General features: G+C 47.7%; 1 protein-coding gene across 6 annotated transcripts in view; it reads left to right on the top strand.

Moving 5' to 3' along the window:
* The window catches only part of NECTIN1 (nectin cell adhesion molecule 1), a 106,173-nt gene extending 97,094 nt beyond the window's left edge, over window positions 1–9,079 (top strand). For 2 of the 6 annotated variants that reach the window (XM_074927670.1, XM_074927669.1), the window contains one exon: window positions 4,674–6,367. In XM_074927670.1, the coding sequence (XP_074783771.1) occupies window positions 4,674–4,892 (219 nt within the window). In that variant the 3' untranslated portion in view covers window positions 4,893–6,367. Of the gene's footprint in view, window positions 1–4,673 lie in introns of all 6 variants that reach the window. The other 4 variants (XR_012635227.1, XM_074927671.1, XM_074927672.1 and 1 more) reach the window with 4 other exon arrangements.
* Window positions 9,080–15,081: the final 6,002 nt, after the last annotated feature.

Genomic DNA, 15,081 nt, shown 5'->3' with positions numbered 1-15,081 from the left:
GAACCCAGGGTGAGCCTCTCTGTCCCACGTGCCCTCAGATTTGTCCTCACAAAAGTCCACCAGTCCTAAGAGCAAGCTCGGGGCCGTGGGTTCCTCTTCATCCCTGATACGTTAACGTTTGGCCTTTACTCAGGGCAGTGATTATTTATTCCAGGAGATGCCTCATAGATGTCAAACAGAGAGCCAGGACATACCTAAAGTTGTGGCCATGCTTGGAAGATGAAAAGCAGCTTGAAAACACTGAGTAGGGAGTTTAGAAATGGGGAGGGGAGGATGTGAGGCTCCCAGCACCATAATGAAATGCCACTTATTTTTGGTTCCCATTATGTTTTCTACCTTCCAACACCTACATCCTCTCCACTGACTGGTCCACAACATGACAACATACTGTTGGTGTCATACAACAAAACTGCTTCTTCCTGTCCCTCAGTCTGTGCTCCATCCCAAAATTCAAAACCAACCGATGGAGAGGATCAGGGTAGCAGCAGTCTCCCACCTGTGGAGACTGAGCACAAAACACTGGCCAGAAGGAGAAGAACCTGTTCATATTTACCTGGCCAAAGAGAAATGCTGACAAAATAGCACTTGTTTTCTCTAGCCCTGCTTCATGGACGCTTGTTTCATGCCCGCATCAACTGATAGATCAACAGAAAGAACTATGCTGTGTTGACCCAGTATATTGTCAACAGGCAGCCCATAAAATAGCATCTCATGTGCTCCATCCCAAAATTCAAAACCAACCGATGGAGAGGGTCAGGGTAGCAGCAGCCCCAAGTGACAACAGTTCTGAACAGCAGGGAACTTCTCCCAGCCAGGGAGGAGGTGAACACATCTGACAAGTGCACGAATGTGCAACTGTGTTTGCCTTATGTATGGCCAAGCAGGGAAAACCAGCCTACTTCTGTCTGCAAGCCACACTGCAAGACTAAAGACAAGTTTAAACTGCATGAGAGGTTATTAACTGGCGCTTGGGCTTTCGAGCAATGGTGGAAACCACAGTCCTCTGTGGTGGTGTCTCTCCGACGCTCACATGTAATAGAGTCTCCAGATTTTCCAGAGACTAGAGCAGAGAAATCCCTGGGACCCTGAGAAGGAGTTTTTCACTTTTAGACCAGTAAGAATTCATTATTTCAGGATGATTAAAAGTCAGGATACGGTCAGATTGGAAGGAATTCTGTCTGCAGCGCACCCAGTTTTACCAAAGAGATGATCTGCACAGAGAAGAAAAGCTGGAGGGAGGTGTGTAGGGGATGGAGAAGGGGTTGAGAGTCACAGCAGAAATGAAAGCTAATTCAATCAAATAAAGACCGTTTAAAGGTAATCTGCCAGGCTGTCTGAAACAGATAGATTGCTGACATCCCCTTTAATCAAGCTCTTGAAAATAAAACTGGGAGGGGAGGATGTAACCCAGATAATGAAGAGTTGTATGGAGTCATGCTGGAAACAAAGGCAAGCGGGAGAAGTCAGGTGGGGGAAGGTGGTAGAATTATGTGCCAGTTCAATTTAATTAGTTCATTAGCCCTAATTTAATTTCAAACTTTGTTAAAGATAAATTAGGTTTGGGAAAAGTCACAGTGGGACTGGGGAAGGAAGTCAAAGGGCACCGGCTGCTAAATATGTTTAAAAACAACCAGGCTGATTTTTGTTCTCCTCACTTTTGCTACTTGGAAATGAGATCAGGGAACAAAGCCAGAGCAATGTGAGTCCTGGCCTCACATGCTGAAGAAAGGTGAAAGGAGACAGGGAAGTCTCATCCTTTGACCCCGACGCTGGCATTCTCCAGCCGCCCTGCTCTGGCCCCACTCCTGCCTGCGGAGACTGAGCACAAAACGCTGGCCAGAAGGAGAAGGACCTGTTCATATTCACCTGCCCGAAGAGAAGTGCTGACAAAATAGCACTTGTTTTCTCTAGCCCTGTTTCATGGATGCTTGTTTCATGCCCGCATTAACTGATAGATCAACAGAAAGAACTATGCTGTGTTGACCCAGTATATTGTCAATAGGCAGCCCATAAAATAGCATCTCATGACCCCTTGTGCTTCTTTCAGTGTTCGCTGCTAACACCCAGCTCAATTTACACGAGATGTCTACTTACGTTAACTCAGAATCTCTTCCCTATTAGACCTTTCTGTCTATTAGACCTTTTGAGTGCACATATTAGTATGAAGCCCTGTGCTTTTCTGTTGCATGCTCAAAAAGCATATAAACCTGTCCTCCCATTTAATTGATAACAGATTGCTAGCCTTGCTAAGAGACCCTCTTGCCTGCTATGTGTTACTAAATTTCAATCACCGAGACAGCTTTCCTTGCAGGTTAGCTTTACCCAGAAAGTTGAGCTATCAGTTAATGACTTACCTCTATAAAGCAGGGGGAGAGCATGGCTAATACTTTTTTTTTTTTTTTTTTTTTTCCCCCTTGCAGACATGGAAAGGATTTCTGTTGTGTTTGAGATTTCTTGAGAGTAGATTATACAGGGAGAAGCCCTTTGCACATTCTGTGCTGGCTAACACTCTCTCTAGCTTCTAGCCCTTCTTTATCCCTTTTTATCAGCTGGTGCAATGAAAAGAATAGCACACAGCTATTGTTCCCCACTTCCCTCACGGTATGGATCCCCGGCTACGCTATAGAATTTGTATGAAGAGAACTGTCTCCAGGCTTGAAGTAGGTGTTGCCACAGCCTGCCTGGTTTTCCAGCCCCAGGGTTGGGTGTGGTACACTGGTATATCTGAGCCTTGAATTCTGTAGAGGCCTAAAACTTTCTCTGTAAATCCAGCTCCCCCCTGGGGATGGGAGAGCTGAGAGTCAGGGCTGCCTCAAGCAGCTAGGATTGGATCGTAGGGGTTAAGGTAGAGTCAGTGAAGCTTCCTCATCTCCCCTGGCTTGTGTTCCTCCAGCTGTGATGCTGCACAGCACCCCTCCACCTTTTCACTTTGCAATTAAAGGCCAGAAGAGGACAAACCCCTCACTGAGGTAGCTGTGGGAACTGCCCACCCAAATTTCAGATACCAAGGCAGCAGTTCTAAACAGAAGGGGCCCAGAGCCTATATTATTCTTTGCTATCTGGCCAGGTCAAGACCACTGACTTTTACAAGCTTACATGGCAGGATATACAGTTTTGTCAAGGAAAGGGCAATGAAAATCAGATTGACCTTAGCATTGCTGCTGTTTTCCCGGTGCTCAGACAAACCTTCCATCCTCTAGCAGCCTTCTCAGCAAGGCTGTTCCTGAAAATTGCCCTAAGACTCTGCAGCCCTCCAACTTGCTTCTTGCTTCTTCTAGCAGTCAACTATCAATAAATTATTGTCGATGCTTTTTTTTTTTCCTATATGATTTTTTTTTTTTTTTTTAGCATCCTGGTGAAATATTTATCCAGGAACTGACAGCAGATGAGCTGAGTAGATTGTTCTGTTCCTTCAGGCGTTTTCTCCTGAGGGTCAAATCCTTGTCCTTTCCACTAAACTGACTGTTTCTGGTAGTTTGAAAGAGAAGGAGGATGGACTGAAGGGCTTCGACCAGCCCCAGTTCAAACCACAGGCATCAAATGGGATTGTCAGTGCATTTGCTCTCTCTTGAGAAGGGATCAGCCCTTGGTGAGAGCCCATGAATGTGAGTTGATTTTAAAGACCAAAATCCCTGTCCTCGCTAGATGTCCCTCCTGCTTGGGTCATCCTGCAGGGCTTCAAACCGAGGAAAGGGGGGTGTGAGCAGGGAGGAATCCTTCCCATCTGCTGCCACCCTCTGGGGAGCAGAGCCTTGGCCTGAAGGAAACCTCTGTGCTCTCCCCTGAGCATCCCCAGGCACAGCAGGAGAGCGGGGGGGGGGTGGGGGGGTGGGGTGTCTGCCTACCCGGGGCTGCTGTTCACATGGAGTTTTGTGGCAGAAAAAAGGGGCTCTGCGGTTTTTGCACTCCAACAAGCAGTATTTCTTCAGTATTGCTGGCCAAACCTCCGCAGAATTATCTCGGTAGAAATCAAAGTACTTAGGACTGCGAGGGGTTTTTCGTTTCATTTGGCACTCAAAAAAGGAAGAATCAGATTTTGCAGAGCTTCCGTAAGAACACGCTCCATCAGAGGGAAGATCGTGGCACCACAGAGCAGTCCTGATCTTGTGAGTGTTTCATATTCTCTGCTGTTGATTTGACTCAAAACTGGCCCCGAGGCTTTCAGTGGAACTGCTCGCGCAGGTAAAGCTTAGCGCATCACCAGGTGAACATCAGACACAATCACCTATTTTGCCTCTAGAGTCCCTGGTCGGACACATGTGCCCTTTAAATAAAAGAGCATGAGCCTGGATTGGGTTAATGATGCATACAAGCACTGCTTTTTTTTTCAAAACTCAGGCATGGAAGAGTTAGGAAGATTGAAATCAAAACTGTCCGTTCTTGGCCAACTGTTTGTTTTACCCAGAGAGGCAGAGCATTTGCAGGCAAGGGGCAAACCCTGCAAAATCTATACGTATTCCTCAGCAAGATGGATATTTCAGGGAATGAGACACAAATTTTGAAATGCGAGGATTAATCACCTGGGTTCCTATTTTTCTGAAGCAATAAGCAGAGCTATTTAATCTTCCATCCTACTTGTTCTATGTGTGTCTCAGCGAGGAACTGAAGAGTTGTGTGTTTTATGCCCAGCCATCCCAGAGTTTTCACCCCTTGACTTTTGTCTCTACTTACAGAACTTTGGAAAGTGTCACTCAGAAATATCGAATGCGAGTGATTACCTGACCCGCTGTTACTCACATGAAGATCGATATCTGGAGAAGATCCCTCATGTCTATACCCCCTTGTCAGATCTCCCGCAAGATCTTTATCCTCATCATTCTGACATCTCCTTCTGCTGCCCACCTCCCGGTTCCCGGGCTCCTTACATCTGTCCTAAGGAACAGTATGTTTAAAGCCTCAACACTGCAAAATGAAGAAGCTATAAAGTTTTTTCACTTCTCCTGACCCTGTCGCTCAAAACCCAAGGCCTTTTAGATGCCCTCTTTGCCGTTGCTTATTTTATTGAATGATTTTTCAATTTTGGTGCGATTGTAATTGCCATGATTAAGTTAAGTATCTGCCTGGCTTGCTAATGCTCAAGGGAACACTTTGCCTTTGCCCACATCTCATTCAACATCTTTTCTCATCCTGGCCCTCCTGTATCAAGCTGGCTATGTGTGTGCATGTGTCTGTGGGTGACAGCTGCCCTGTGTTGGATGGGATGTGCCCAACCTGATTAAATGTCCGTAGGTTCCCTTGTGTCAATCTCTACACTGTTTGCACCAGAGTAGCCAGGTGTGGAATCTTCACAGCCCTCGTTCCAGCTTGCGTGGAGTTTTACAGCACAGCCAGTGCTCAAATCTAAGGTTGTGGTGTTTGGGTTGGGTTTTTTGGGGGTTTTTTTGGGTTTTTTCCTCCCTTGGAGAAATTTGTTTCCCCCTTGGCAGCAGGGATAGGAAATCCCTGTTGTGAAGAGCTAAACAGCCAAGATTGCTGAACCAAATAATAAGATGCTTATAATGCAAGATGCTCAAAACCAACCCGAGAACAGAGAAAAGGGCTTGGTTTAGGGGGGTTGTTTCTATCCTTTTTCCCTCTTGCTCCCACTCCCAATCTCTTGGATTGGCTCTTTCAAACCTAGGGGGCATGGGGACATATTCTGGAGCCAACACATATGGAGTGGCAAATCCTAATTATTTTATCTTTAAATAACCACCTCATAACCCAAAGGGGAAAAAAAAAAAATTAGAAAGAAAAACACTCTAATTTTACTTTTTGAAAGCCTAACGTGACCCCCCACTAGCTTTTCCCCCCCTCTCTTCCTTGCATCCGTTGATTGGAATTTTAAAATGAACTCAGGCAGAATATAAAGAATAAATAATGATTTCAGGTAATCTCCTTGCTCTTAATGAAGGATAAAAGCCAATAGAGGAATCTGGCCTTTTAACTTTTATAAAAGCATCTTAGTTTTGGGACTACAATGTTTTTTGTTTTTTTTGTTTTTTTTTTTTTATATTGGAATGTGTGTGGGTGTGTAAATCCAAATGTGTACATTCCTGTGACCGCAAAGTGTTTTAAAGAAGGGAATTTATCTCCACATCACATTTGTGTTCACTTGTATTAGAGGAAAAATAAATATAGATATACACTTAAATGTATATAAAAGCAAAAGAAGAGGAAGAGGAGAAAAAGGAATGAATATCCTGTGTAAGAGCTTGGTTTCAAGGATAACTTTCATCTGTTTCACCCAGGTATGGCATAGAAGAGATGACGGCTGGGACAGTTCTGAACGAGGGGATATGCCTTCTTGGCGAACGGGCACTTACTTTCCTTTCTCTCAGGTTGGGTATTTGGCATTCTGCAGACACTGTACACTTAACATCACTCTGGAAACCACGAGGATGTTTGAGCAAAGTGCATGTGGGAGGGGAGAGGTGGGGACCACACCGTTATCCTGACGCCCAGACACCGAACAACATTTTGGTGTGACTTGTACAAATGAGAAGTAAAACTACCATCAAGATGAAAGCCTCCTGGTAGGAGGAGGTATCAGTAACATGTTGGATGCAACCGGCCCCGCTCCTGCCATGCCACTTGGACTGAGGCACCATTTTATTTTTGTATATCTGAACCTAAACTGCTACAGTTGTTCTATGCACTTTCTGTGTTCCCGTCACCTAGAGTAGCCTCAAGACTCACCCTGCTTGTCCCTCTTCCTCCACGGAGAAGCACATCGATGTTCACACTACCTCTTGGATTCCCTGCAGGCTAATAAATAGATCTGTACATAAGAGAGAAGTTTATACTTCAGTTAGTTAGGCAATATAGCACCACGTGAGGATGATGTCACACGCACGGATCCCCGACTCTTCCCACCGCTCTTCCCCTGCTTCCCCAGTGCACGTTGCCACTTGTGCTTTGTGGAGACGGCATGGTAGCTGGTCACAAGGACGAGAATTTGTGTCTGTAGTGGGAAATCGCTGCACAATGTGGGGAAGTGGTTTCCTGCTGGGCGGTGGTTTCCCACTAGATAGACGGGTCATTGTGTCAGGTAGGTGACCTGGCTCTGCTTGGCTGGGTGAGGTGTGGATGAACGGGCATCGATGGATTTCTTGGCCAAGCTGAAATGGCCAGTAACTCTAACAGGCATAGCAGCTTTCATTTGTGCTAGTGCATGGAGCACTCTCCTTCCTGGAGGATCAGGGGAACTATACAGACACAGCCTGAGAGCACTGAACACAACTTCTCCAATACCATCCTTTTGGTCTTGACTGATGGAGCCCTTTTCAGAGTCTTTCGGATTCACATTTCCTCTGCCAGTCTCCAGAGAATTCAGCCGGTCATTTCCTTACACAAACGGACTCAAGTGCTATGTGTCTTGATTCAGATAATGTATTTCTCTCTCTTGTTTTCTTCTCAACATACCTTGACGTACTTTCTGGTTACCACAGAGCTGGAAATTGGGTGTGCTCTGAAGTGAAGCCACAGCCAACATCTTCACCCCAGCAAGGGAACCATGCTTTGGAGTCTGCCAAATCTCCTTTGGTCGCTCCGTTTGTAAAGGTGATCAGGTGCTAGAAAACCCAGGGGTCTCTGACATCCTGGAACCAACCCAGCACCACTGACCATGCAGAAAAAGCAAGCAAAAGTTAATTACACGCTTCCCTATTAACATGCCTGTAATCGCAGGATGCTGCCTGCACGCTGGCAATTAAAGTAGATTTGATTGGGAGCCTTTACCTGATGCTGCTTCAGACAGATCTAAGAATTTAAATGAGAAGTGGAATATGGTCAGGGTTTCAGAGACGTAAGGAGAGAAGCTAGACAAAATGGTTGTTTGCCAGAGGAGGCAGAGAACATGTTGCAGGTGGTTTCCTCTGCTGCCGGTGGCTGGAGGGACGATGCTTTGATGAGGAAGGGGAAGGCGGAGATACAGACTGCAGCATTACAGAGAAACTCGAGTTGCCTTGTGCAGCTTTGTGCTTGAGCTGCCCACAGAAAACTGCCACAGAGGGGTTTACTGTGCTTTTCAGCAAAGCAGAAGTGTTTCGATCCTCCTTAGAAGAGGAGAAAGCAAGAAAAGCCTAAATTCAAAATAGTAGTTTGACTTATGCCAGCAAATATATTAAGCTTAGGAATGTCTTGGTTCTCTTTGCCTCTTAACATTCTCTCTTCTTCTTAAGAACTGGCTTGGTCTCAGAAAAATGGCAAAAGAGAGTCTCCACACACCACCAAATTCCTTTGTACTCTAGGAAAAAGGGGAAAAACCCCTGAAGAAAGAGCTAGTGAGGTTCAAGTCCATTGTTTCGGTTTTACAAAGCTGCGTTTAGAAATGGTTCTCATTTAGGGTTCTCACTCCTCCCTCCCTTTCCTTACCGTTGCACAATGTTTGCCTAATGGCTATTTCCAAACTTTTCTGCTGCTCCCGTTGCCAGGGGCTTTGCTCCACGCTAAGGCTGCCCATGTCCGCGGCGACCTCGCAGGTGCAGGGATCCTGCTGCAGCCCCGTTAATGAGAGGTGTTTCCCCTCCTGTCACGGTGCAAAATGATATTGAAAGATCCCTTCTCTGGGAACAGAGCCATCCGCTGGGGGTAGATTGCTGAGCAAGTTGAACAAGAAACCGGTGGAGTGCCATCATGCATCCAGGGGGCTAACGGTATATGGGAAGAACTGGTGGTTTATTTCTGTGTCTTACTGGTGTGAGACATGAGGCCATTCTTCCTGTTGCTGGGGTGAAATGTCATAAATTCTGTTCCATATGTTGGGTGGCGCTGACACAAGAGCTCTTGCAGATGGAAAAGCCTGATCACAGAACTTAAATAAAAGTGAACTGGAGTGTTATAACAACTTCTCTCATAGCTGTGAAACTTGTGTGAGGCGCTTGGTCTCTTCCTTTCCCCCGGTGCTGACTTACTCCTCGGTAGCTCACTACATCCATCATCCCTTGCACATTCACACTCCGAAGTGTGCCCACGTGCACATGCGCTCCTGGAGTTACTGGCCCAGCTCTGCCTGTTTGCAAAGACTGTCCTCAGGACTAGATGAACCCACCTTTCATGTTGTATCCTTCACCGTCTGCAGCACCGGCGGGGACATGGAACCTAAAGGCAAACAGAGGAGCAGTGTTCAGGTGACCTGCAAGGCGATGCCCGGTGCACGTTACTACTACAACTCTGCCCTCAGAGCAATACAGCCGTAATGACAATGCCCAGGGGATGCCTCGTTCAGTTCATTTATTTCACCTGTTCCCTTTTTGGGAAGCGTCCTCCCAGCTTCCCCATGCCAGCGGGTGGAATAGATTCCGAGCCACAAACAGCCAGTCCTCTGGGCCAGCAGCTACCTAGGGACGCTATAGGAGAAGTCGTCCCCAGGGGCCCCCTCCTCTCTAGCCCATTTCTCTTGCGAGAACCCCGATTTCCTTCTGCAGGTAAACAGCACTTCTGGTTCCACATGCAGGTATACGCTGAACGTTTTAGGACAACAAACGCGTTGTGTGTCATTTTGCTGCAAGGGGCAGTTTGACAGCCCCTGCCGCACTCCGGTGCGCTGCGTGGGAACTGGCAGAGAGGGATGGAGAGCCCAGGGACCCTTCCTCTGTCCCATCCATAACACAGGGGGAGGGACACTACTCCATCTCTGCTCCTGCTTAATTACACGCTCCGCTAGCGTCCATGAATCACGGTGCAGTGAGTGGGCAAGCGCTGGTCTCCTGGGTATCTCCTCACCAGCAGCACGCAGCGGTCAAATACACGGCGGTGAGGGGCAAAACGGGGTCCTGCACCAGCTGGCGGGAAGCGCTCCCTGGTTAATCTGGGATTAGCAATAGCTGGATTCGCAGCAGAATAAAACCCCATCTTTAAAGGGGGTGCTCTGGTTAAAAAAGAGTGAGACATGCAGTCTGGTGAGAGGGCAGGGGGAAATGGGAGATTGCTCCTGGCCAGGGGGATTCCCCCGCGGCCCCGCAGCACCCCAGGGACAGGTGACCACGGTGCTGGTGGCAGGGCCCCAGCCTGGCCGTGCACCTCCACAGCCCCAGCAGCCCGACAGGCACCCAGGTCAGGGCTTCCCAGCCACACTCCTGCCTCTCCCCCCGTCCCGCGGGGGACAGAGGAGCCATGGACAGACAGACAGACACACTGTTGTGTGCATGCACATGCTCCTGGGGGAACAGGGCGCCAGCCCAGTCCAGCTGAACACGAAGCTCTTGCTTACTTAGGAGGTGCCCTATCAGACAGATTTGATCAATACACCATTAGAGAATTTTTAGCACAAGCCACTAACTCTGAGAATGAAAAATCCCCAGGATATTTTTTAATAAAAAAGCTCCACTGCACAAGGATAGAGCCTCTGCATCTGGATAAAGACCTTTTGGAACAATTCAGCCACAGATCTGGGCGAGCAAATGGCAGAGGGCTTGGGGGGAGAAGGGGGGTGTCACAAAAGGAGGGCAGAAGGGTCTCTGTCTTGCAGTGAGAGGGTTGAATAGAGCCTGCGTTAGCAGCAGCCAAAGCTGGTCATTACCAGGCAGCATTTATTGGATTGCGTGAGATAAGCTGTCATGATCACGGCACATTTTGCTGAGAACTCCAGCCTTTCTCTTGGTTGTTGCTCAGGATGGTTCAAGAGGAGCCACAATCCAAGCCCCAGCGCAGGTTGGTGAAAGCCAGTGCTGGCAGCGCTGTCCTGCCTTTGCACAAAGACAGACGAGTTTATCCCGTGTTTCTGGAGCCTGGCATCTCCTCCCAGGACTATATTTACTTTCTGAAGAAGGGAAAAGAATCCCGATTTACCTTCCGCACGGCAGTTTTATTACACAGGTGCCATTTTCACGGAGACTCCCACCAACGTCCAGCTAGAGCTTTACTCACCTGAGTTGAAAAGCCACATAAACACCGAGGTTAGGATCAGAGACGCTTTGCACAGATAAGGTGGAAAAGATGCCTGCTCAAACAGAGGTGCTACGAAACAAATCCATTTCTGCTTTTTATTTTTTTTTATTTCCCCACCGCTATCAGATGTGCGAGCAGGGTCAGCACTTAAGATGAGTTTTGAGGTCTCTTTCTCCCGTGCTGAATGTATTATGATCAGTGTCTCACTCAGAAAAAGAGTACCTCCTGCTGGGCCACTTGATGCGTGTAGAAATTTATGTATCAGTCTATATGTCCCAAACTAAAATATCAGTATTTCTGCCTCTTGGACTGCACTAAATATATAAAACATATCAAAATACTTATATAGCTAAAGAGCTGTTTGTTTTATTCTTGGAGCCAGTCACCTTTATAAAGAGCTTTTCATATAGAAGAAAAAAAAAAAAAAATAGGCACCTTGGAGGGCAGACAATATACCACAAGTATGGAGCGGAGTGGGGGAGCTGCAAATTAAAGAACAGCACAGGAAAGAGCTGCATTAAGGATTCCACGTCTCTGCTGTGAACAGGGATGGCTGATCTCTTTTTTTGCTATACTGTCATGCTCTATTTTCTCTCCCTTTATGGCGGATGGGAGGTGAGGTTTTCAAGCCTGCCAAGAATGCATCCAGCCCAGTTCCTCTGGGTGAACAGCACCATAGATGGAATGAACTTTCTCCAAGCTTCCTGCCACCCCCAGATCCTCCCCTCCCCCTTGTAATCTAGGCTCAAGTACCATCATTTTCATATCAGTACTAATTACATTAATTATTCTCCTCAGTATAAAACTCATTAAGCTGGAATTTATGGTTCATTAACTCAAAGCCAGAGTTCTTCCTCGGTGCAGTGGTGTGGGGCCAGGATTATTTCTGTCCTGGCTGGGGGCAGGTTCTAATCCATGTCCCCTGGCCACGCTCAGCATCGCCCGTTGAAGCGTGAACAGAGTCGCCTGTGCTTGTCCAGGGGTGTCACACCGGGCAGGGAAGGTGTTTCCGAACCACAGGAGGGCTGGAAAGGCTGACACCCCTGGTGCAGGCCCGGTGTGAAATGTGTTTTGTTACAGTTCAGGGAAGATCAGGTGTGAGAGCAGAGTGAGAGCAGCCAAGGGAATACTTACAGGCAGGCTACGTGCCAGGGTGGATCAGGATGAAAAGGACGTGTCTGGTGGTGTGGAAAAGGTTTGTACTAGTGCTCGGGAGATGCAGCTCCAAGCCTGGTACAGAGCTGCTGTGAGCCTGCGGAAGGCGCCCAGCGCAGGACAGAGAGGATTTATGCTGCCTGACCTAAGGCAACCTGGGTGGGTGGGTGGACTTAGTCATGAGAGAAATGCTTCTTCAGAAGGACATCACACCTGCTTTGAGGGGAAGCTCTAATCACCCCCTTAACATACCGTGGGTGGGAAAGGCCAGCCTGGCTTATGCACCTGGGGTGAGAGTAGTGGTATGGGCGCCTTCCCTCCTCCGAGCCAGTGCTCCACACGCCCGTTCCTGAGGTGGAGGGCTCAGCCCGCTGCAGAGTCCCACCTGGACTCCCTGGGACTCGGAGGTAAAGCTGTGAGGAGCACTTCCACTCTCCTGGGGGGTGACGGTAAGAGAGGAGCTCTCGCTGTCACCATCTCTCCCAGGGACACCTCTCTACCAAACAATGCGCTTGACTTCTTCTAAAGAGTAGCCAGGAGTGGTCTCTCTCCCGGCCTGACCTTGGAGAGTATCACAGAATCGTCTGGGTTGGAAAAGACCTTGAAGATCATCCAGTCCAACCATTGACCTGGCAGCTCCCAACTACACCACATCCCTAAGCACTAAGTCAACTCTACTCTTCAACCCCTCCAGGGATGGGGACTCCCCCCCTGCCCTGGGCAGCCCATTCCAACGCCCAACAGCCCCTCCTGCAAAGAAATGCTTCCTGACTTCTAGTCTAAACCTTCCCTGGCGCAGCTTGAGGTCATTCCCTCTTGTCCTGTCGCTTACTACTTGGTTAAAGAGACTCATCCCCCCTCTCTGCACCCTCCTGTCAGGTAGCTGAAAGCAGTAAAAGCAGTCCTGGGAATGGGAGGGAAGGAAGAGAGATGAGAAGCTGCGTGTTTTCTGCCTCGGACTTGGGGTCCAGCCCCGCGTGTTTCAGACAGGGCTCCCAAGCTCCCGGACTTGAGCGTAGGCTGCTGCAGGAGACGGAAGCGACAGGCAGGCTGACCCCCTAATGGACCCAACTGACAGAGAATCCATTTCCTGAGTGCAGGGCCTCCTTCGCACCGCGCAGGTTCCTACCACGCTCCCTAATTACTGTAATTAAGCAGTCATGCTGAGTGATGTTAGACAGAGGGTTCAGAGTCATTACAGGCCTGCGGAAGACGAAATGAGCCCCGGCTTCAGTGTCTGATCTCTTCTTCATGATGGTGATGATGGAGATTAGAGTAGGAGACAGAGCTTCATGACATGGGGTCACATAATCTGTCATGGCTCTCGGGTCTGCCCTTGTCAAACCTGGTGAGCCCCAGAGGGGACACAGCGCTGGTACCCTGCTCATTCCCAGGGACCTCTGCATCCCTCCCGTCTCCCAGAGGAGAATGACTGCCCAGAACGGTAGTTTTGAAGCTCTGGAAGGGAAAGGTCCTTGTGACTGGCACAGAGATGATAGTGATGCTCAATGCCTACGTGTCTTATTTTGTCATTTGTCAAACGTAAGAATAAACATGCAGTTGGATTTGCGGCAGTGAAAAGTCCCGGGGGGGCAGAGGGGAGTGTGGCTTTACATGATGCGGTTGGTATCCACCATTTTCTCTCTTCTCTGGTCCCCTTTAGCTAGGAGGTGTGAGGTTAGTCTGTACCCATGTACACCAACACCGTGGTGATCATGGAGTGTAAATCTGTTTCCCTGTGGTTTTATACAGCAGCCTGTTTAGTTGAGAAATGGCCTCCCCTAAGGCGCTCGCTGACAATAGCAAAGGACTAAACTGGAGACAACATTTTTAATCCCAGAGCTGTACTCTCTCCCTCCTCAACCTTTTTTTTCCCTTGAGGACATCCAGTGTTTTGCAGACCCCCTTCTATTCACACAGGTGGTGAGACACGCTGTGTACAAGAGGCAACGGCTCAGTTCATATACAATTGGCATCTAATTCATTCCTTTGTGAATGTGAAAATCAATACTGTTTATAGAATCCACAAAGGCTCCTCAATCGGTCAGTGTCCTTGTTAAGTTCGTTTCTGGCTGCCAAAAGATCCTTCCAGGAGGTGATTCTATGAGCTGAAGAAGGAAAATAATGACTCCCATTTCTCTAATGAACCCTGAGAAGTCTCTAGGTTTCTCCCCTTGCCCCCAGTAGAGGGAAAGTGTTTCTTGGTAATCAACTTTATGGGATGGACTGAATTTTCTTGGAATTTTGCCTGCCTAGTCAAATTCTGGTACTTGATTTTGCTCCAGTTAAGGTCAAAATGTCTTCTTACACATGCGAGAACATGTATTTCTTCAGCAGATGCTAAATGATTTCAGCTCTACTTGTGCTTGCAAATTTTGCGGGCATAACAATAAAAGCCCAGTTTGGTCTGTCCCACAGCATCAGAGCTCCACATTTTTATTTTTTTTATTTTTTTTTTTGCCGTTTCCTATGTCTCTAATTTTATCTCTAGCAAATATCTTCAAAATAGTGTTAGATCCCCGTGTCCTGCTCATTCCTGCCTGTGCTAGGAACAATTCCAGCCCTGTGGTCAGCTGGTCCAGTGATAGCTTCTTTCCATCTGGGGATGTTCCAGGGGCTTGTACAGCTGTTGACTGCTTTTCCATTTCCATCTGTTTATCTCCTCAATGACTCACCAGTTCAGTCCCCAGCTTCCAGTACGGCTCTCGCGACGTAGTTACATGGCAGCACCACCTGGAGCTGTTGAACGAGTGACTTCAGCAGACCAGGAAATCCAGACTGAGGCCTCCAATTTGCAACTGCTCTTTTTTCGGTGTTCACCTTCCAAAACCTACAGAATTGTTACTAATATTCCATCCCTGCTTATTGATGATAAACCAGCTGGAGTGTGATTGCTTGTTGTATCTCAGGGTCTGCTGATAAATGTTGCTGTTAAGCTGGCCATTTTCCAGTTGTCGGGGCCTCAGTACCAGAAAACCTTTCTTTTTCTTTTTCTTTTCCTAAAGAAAATTTTTATTTTTCTTTTCCTAAAACAAACAAAACCGAAGGAGCCTAAGA

This window comes from Athene noctua, chromosome 26 (genome assembly GCF_965140245.1).
Source record: "Athene noctua chromosome 26, bAthNoc1.hap1.1, whole genome shotgun sequence".
Classification (NCBI taxonomy): domain Eukaryota; kingdom Metazoa; phylum Chordata; class Aves; order Strigiformes; family Strigidae; genus Athene; species Athene noctua.
The sequence above is the reverse complement of the archived record's forward strand: the minus strand, read 5'-3'. Positions and strand labels throughout refer to the sequence as shown.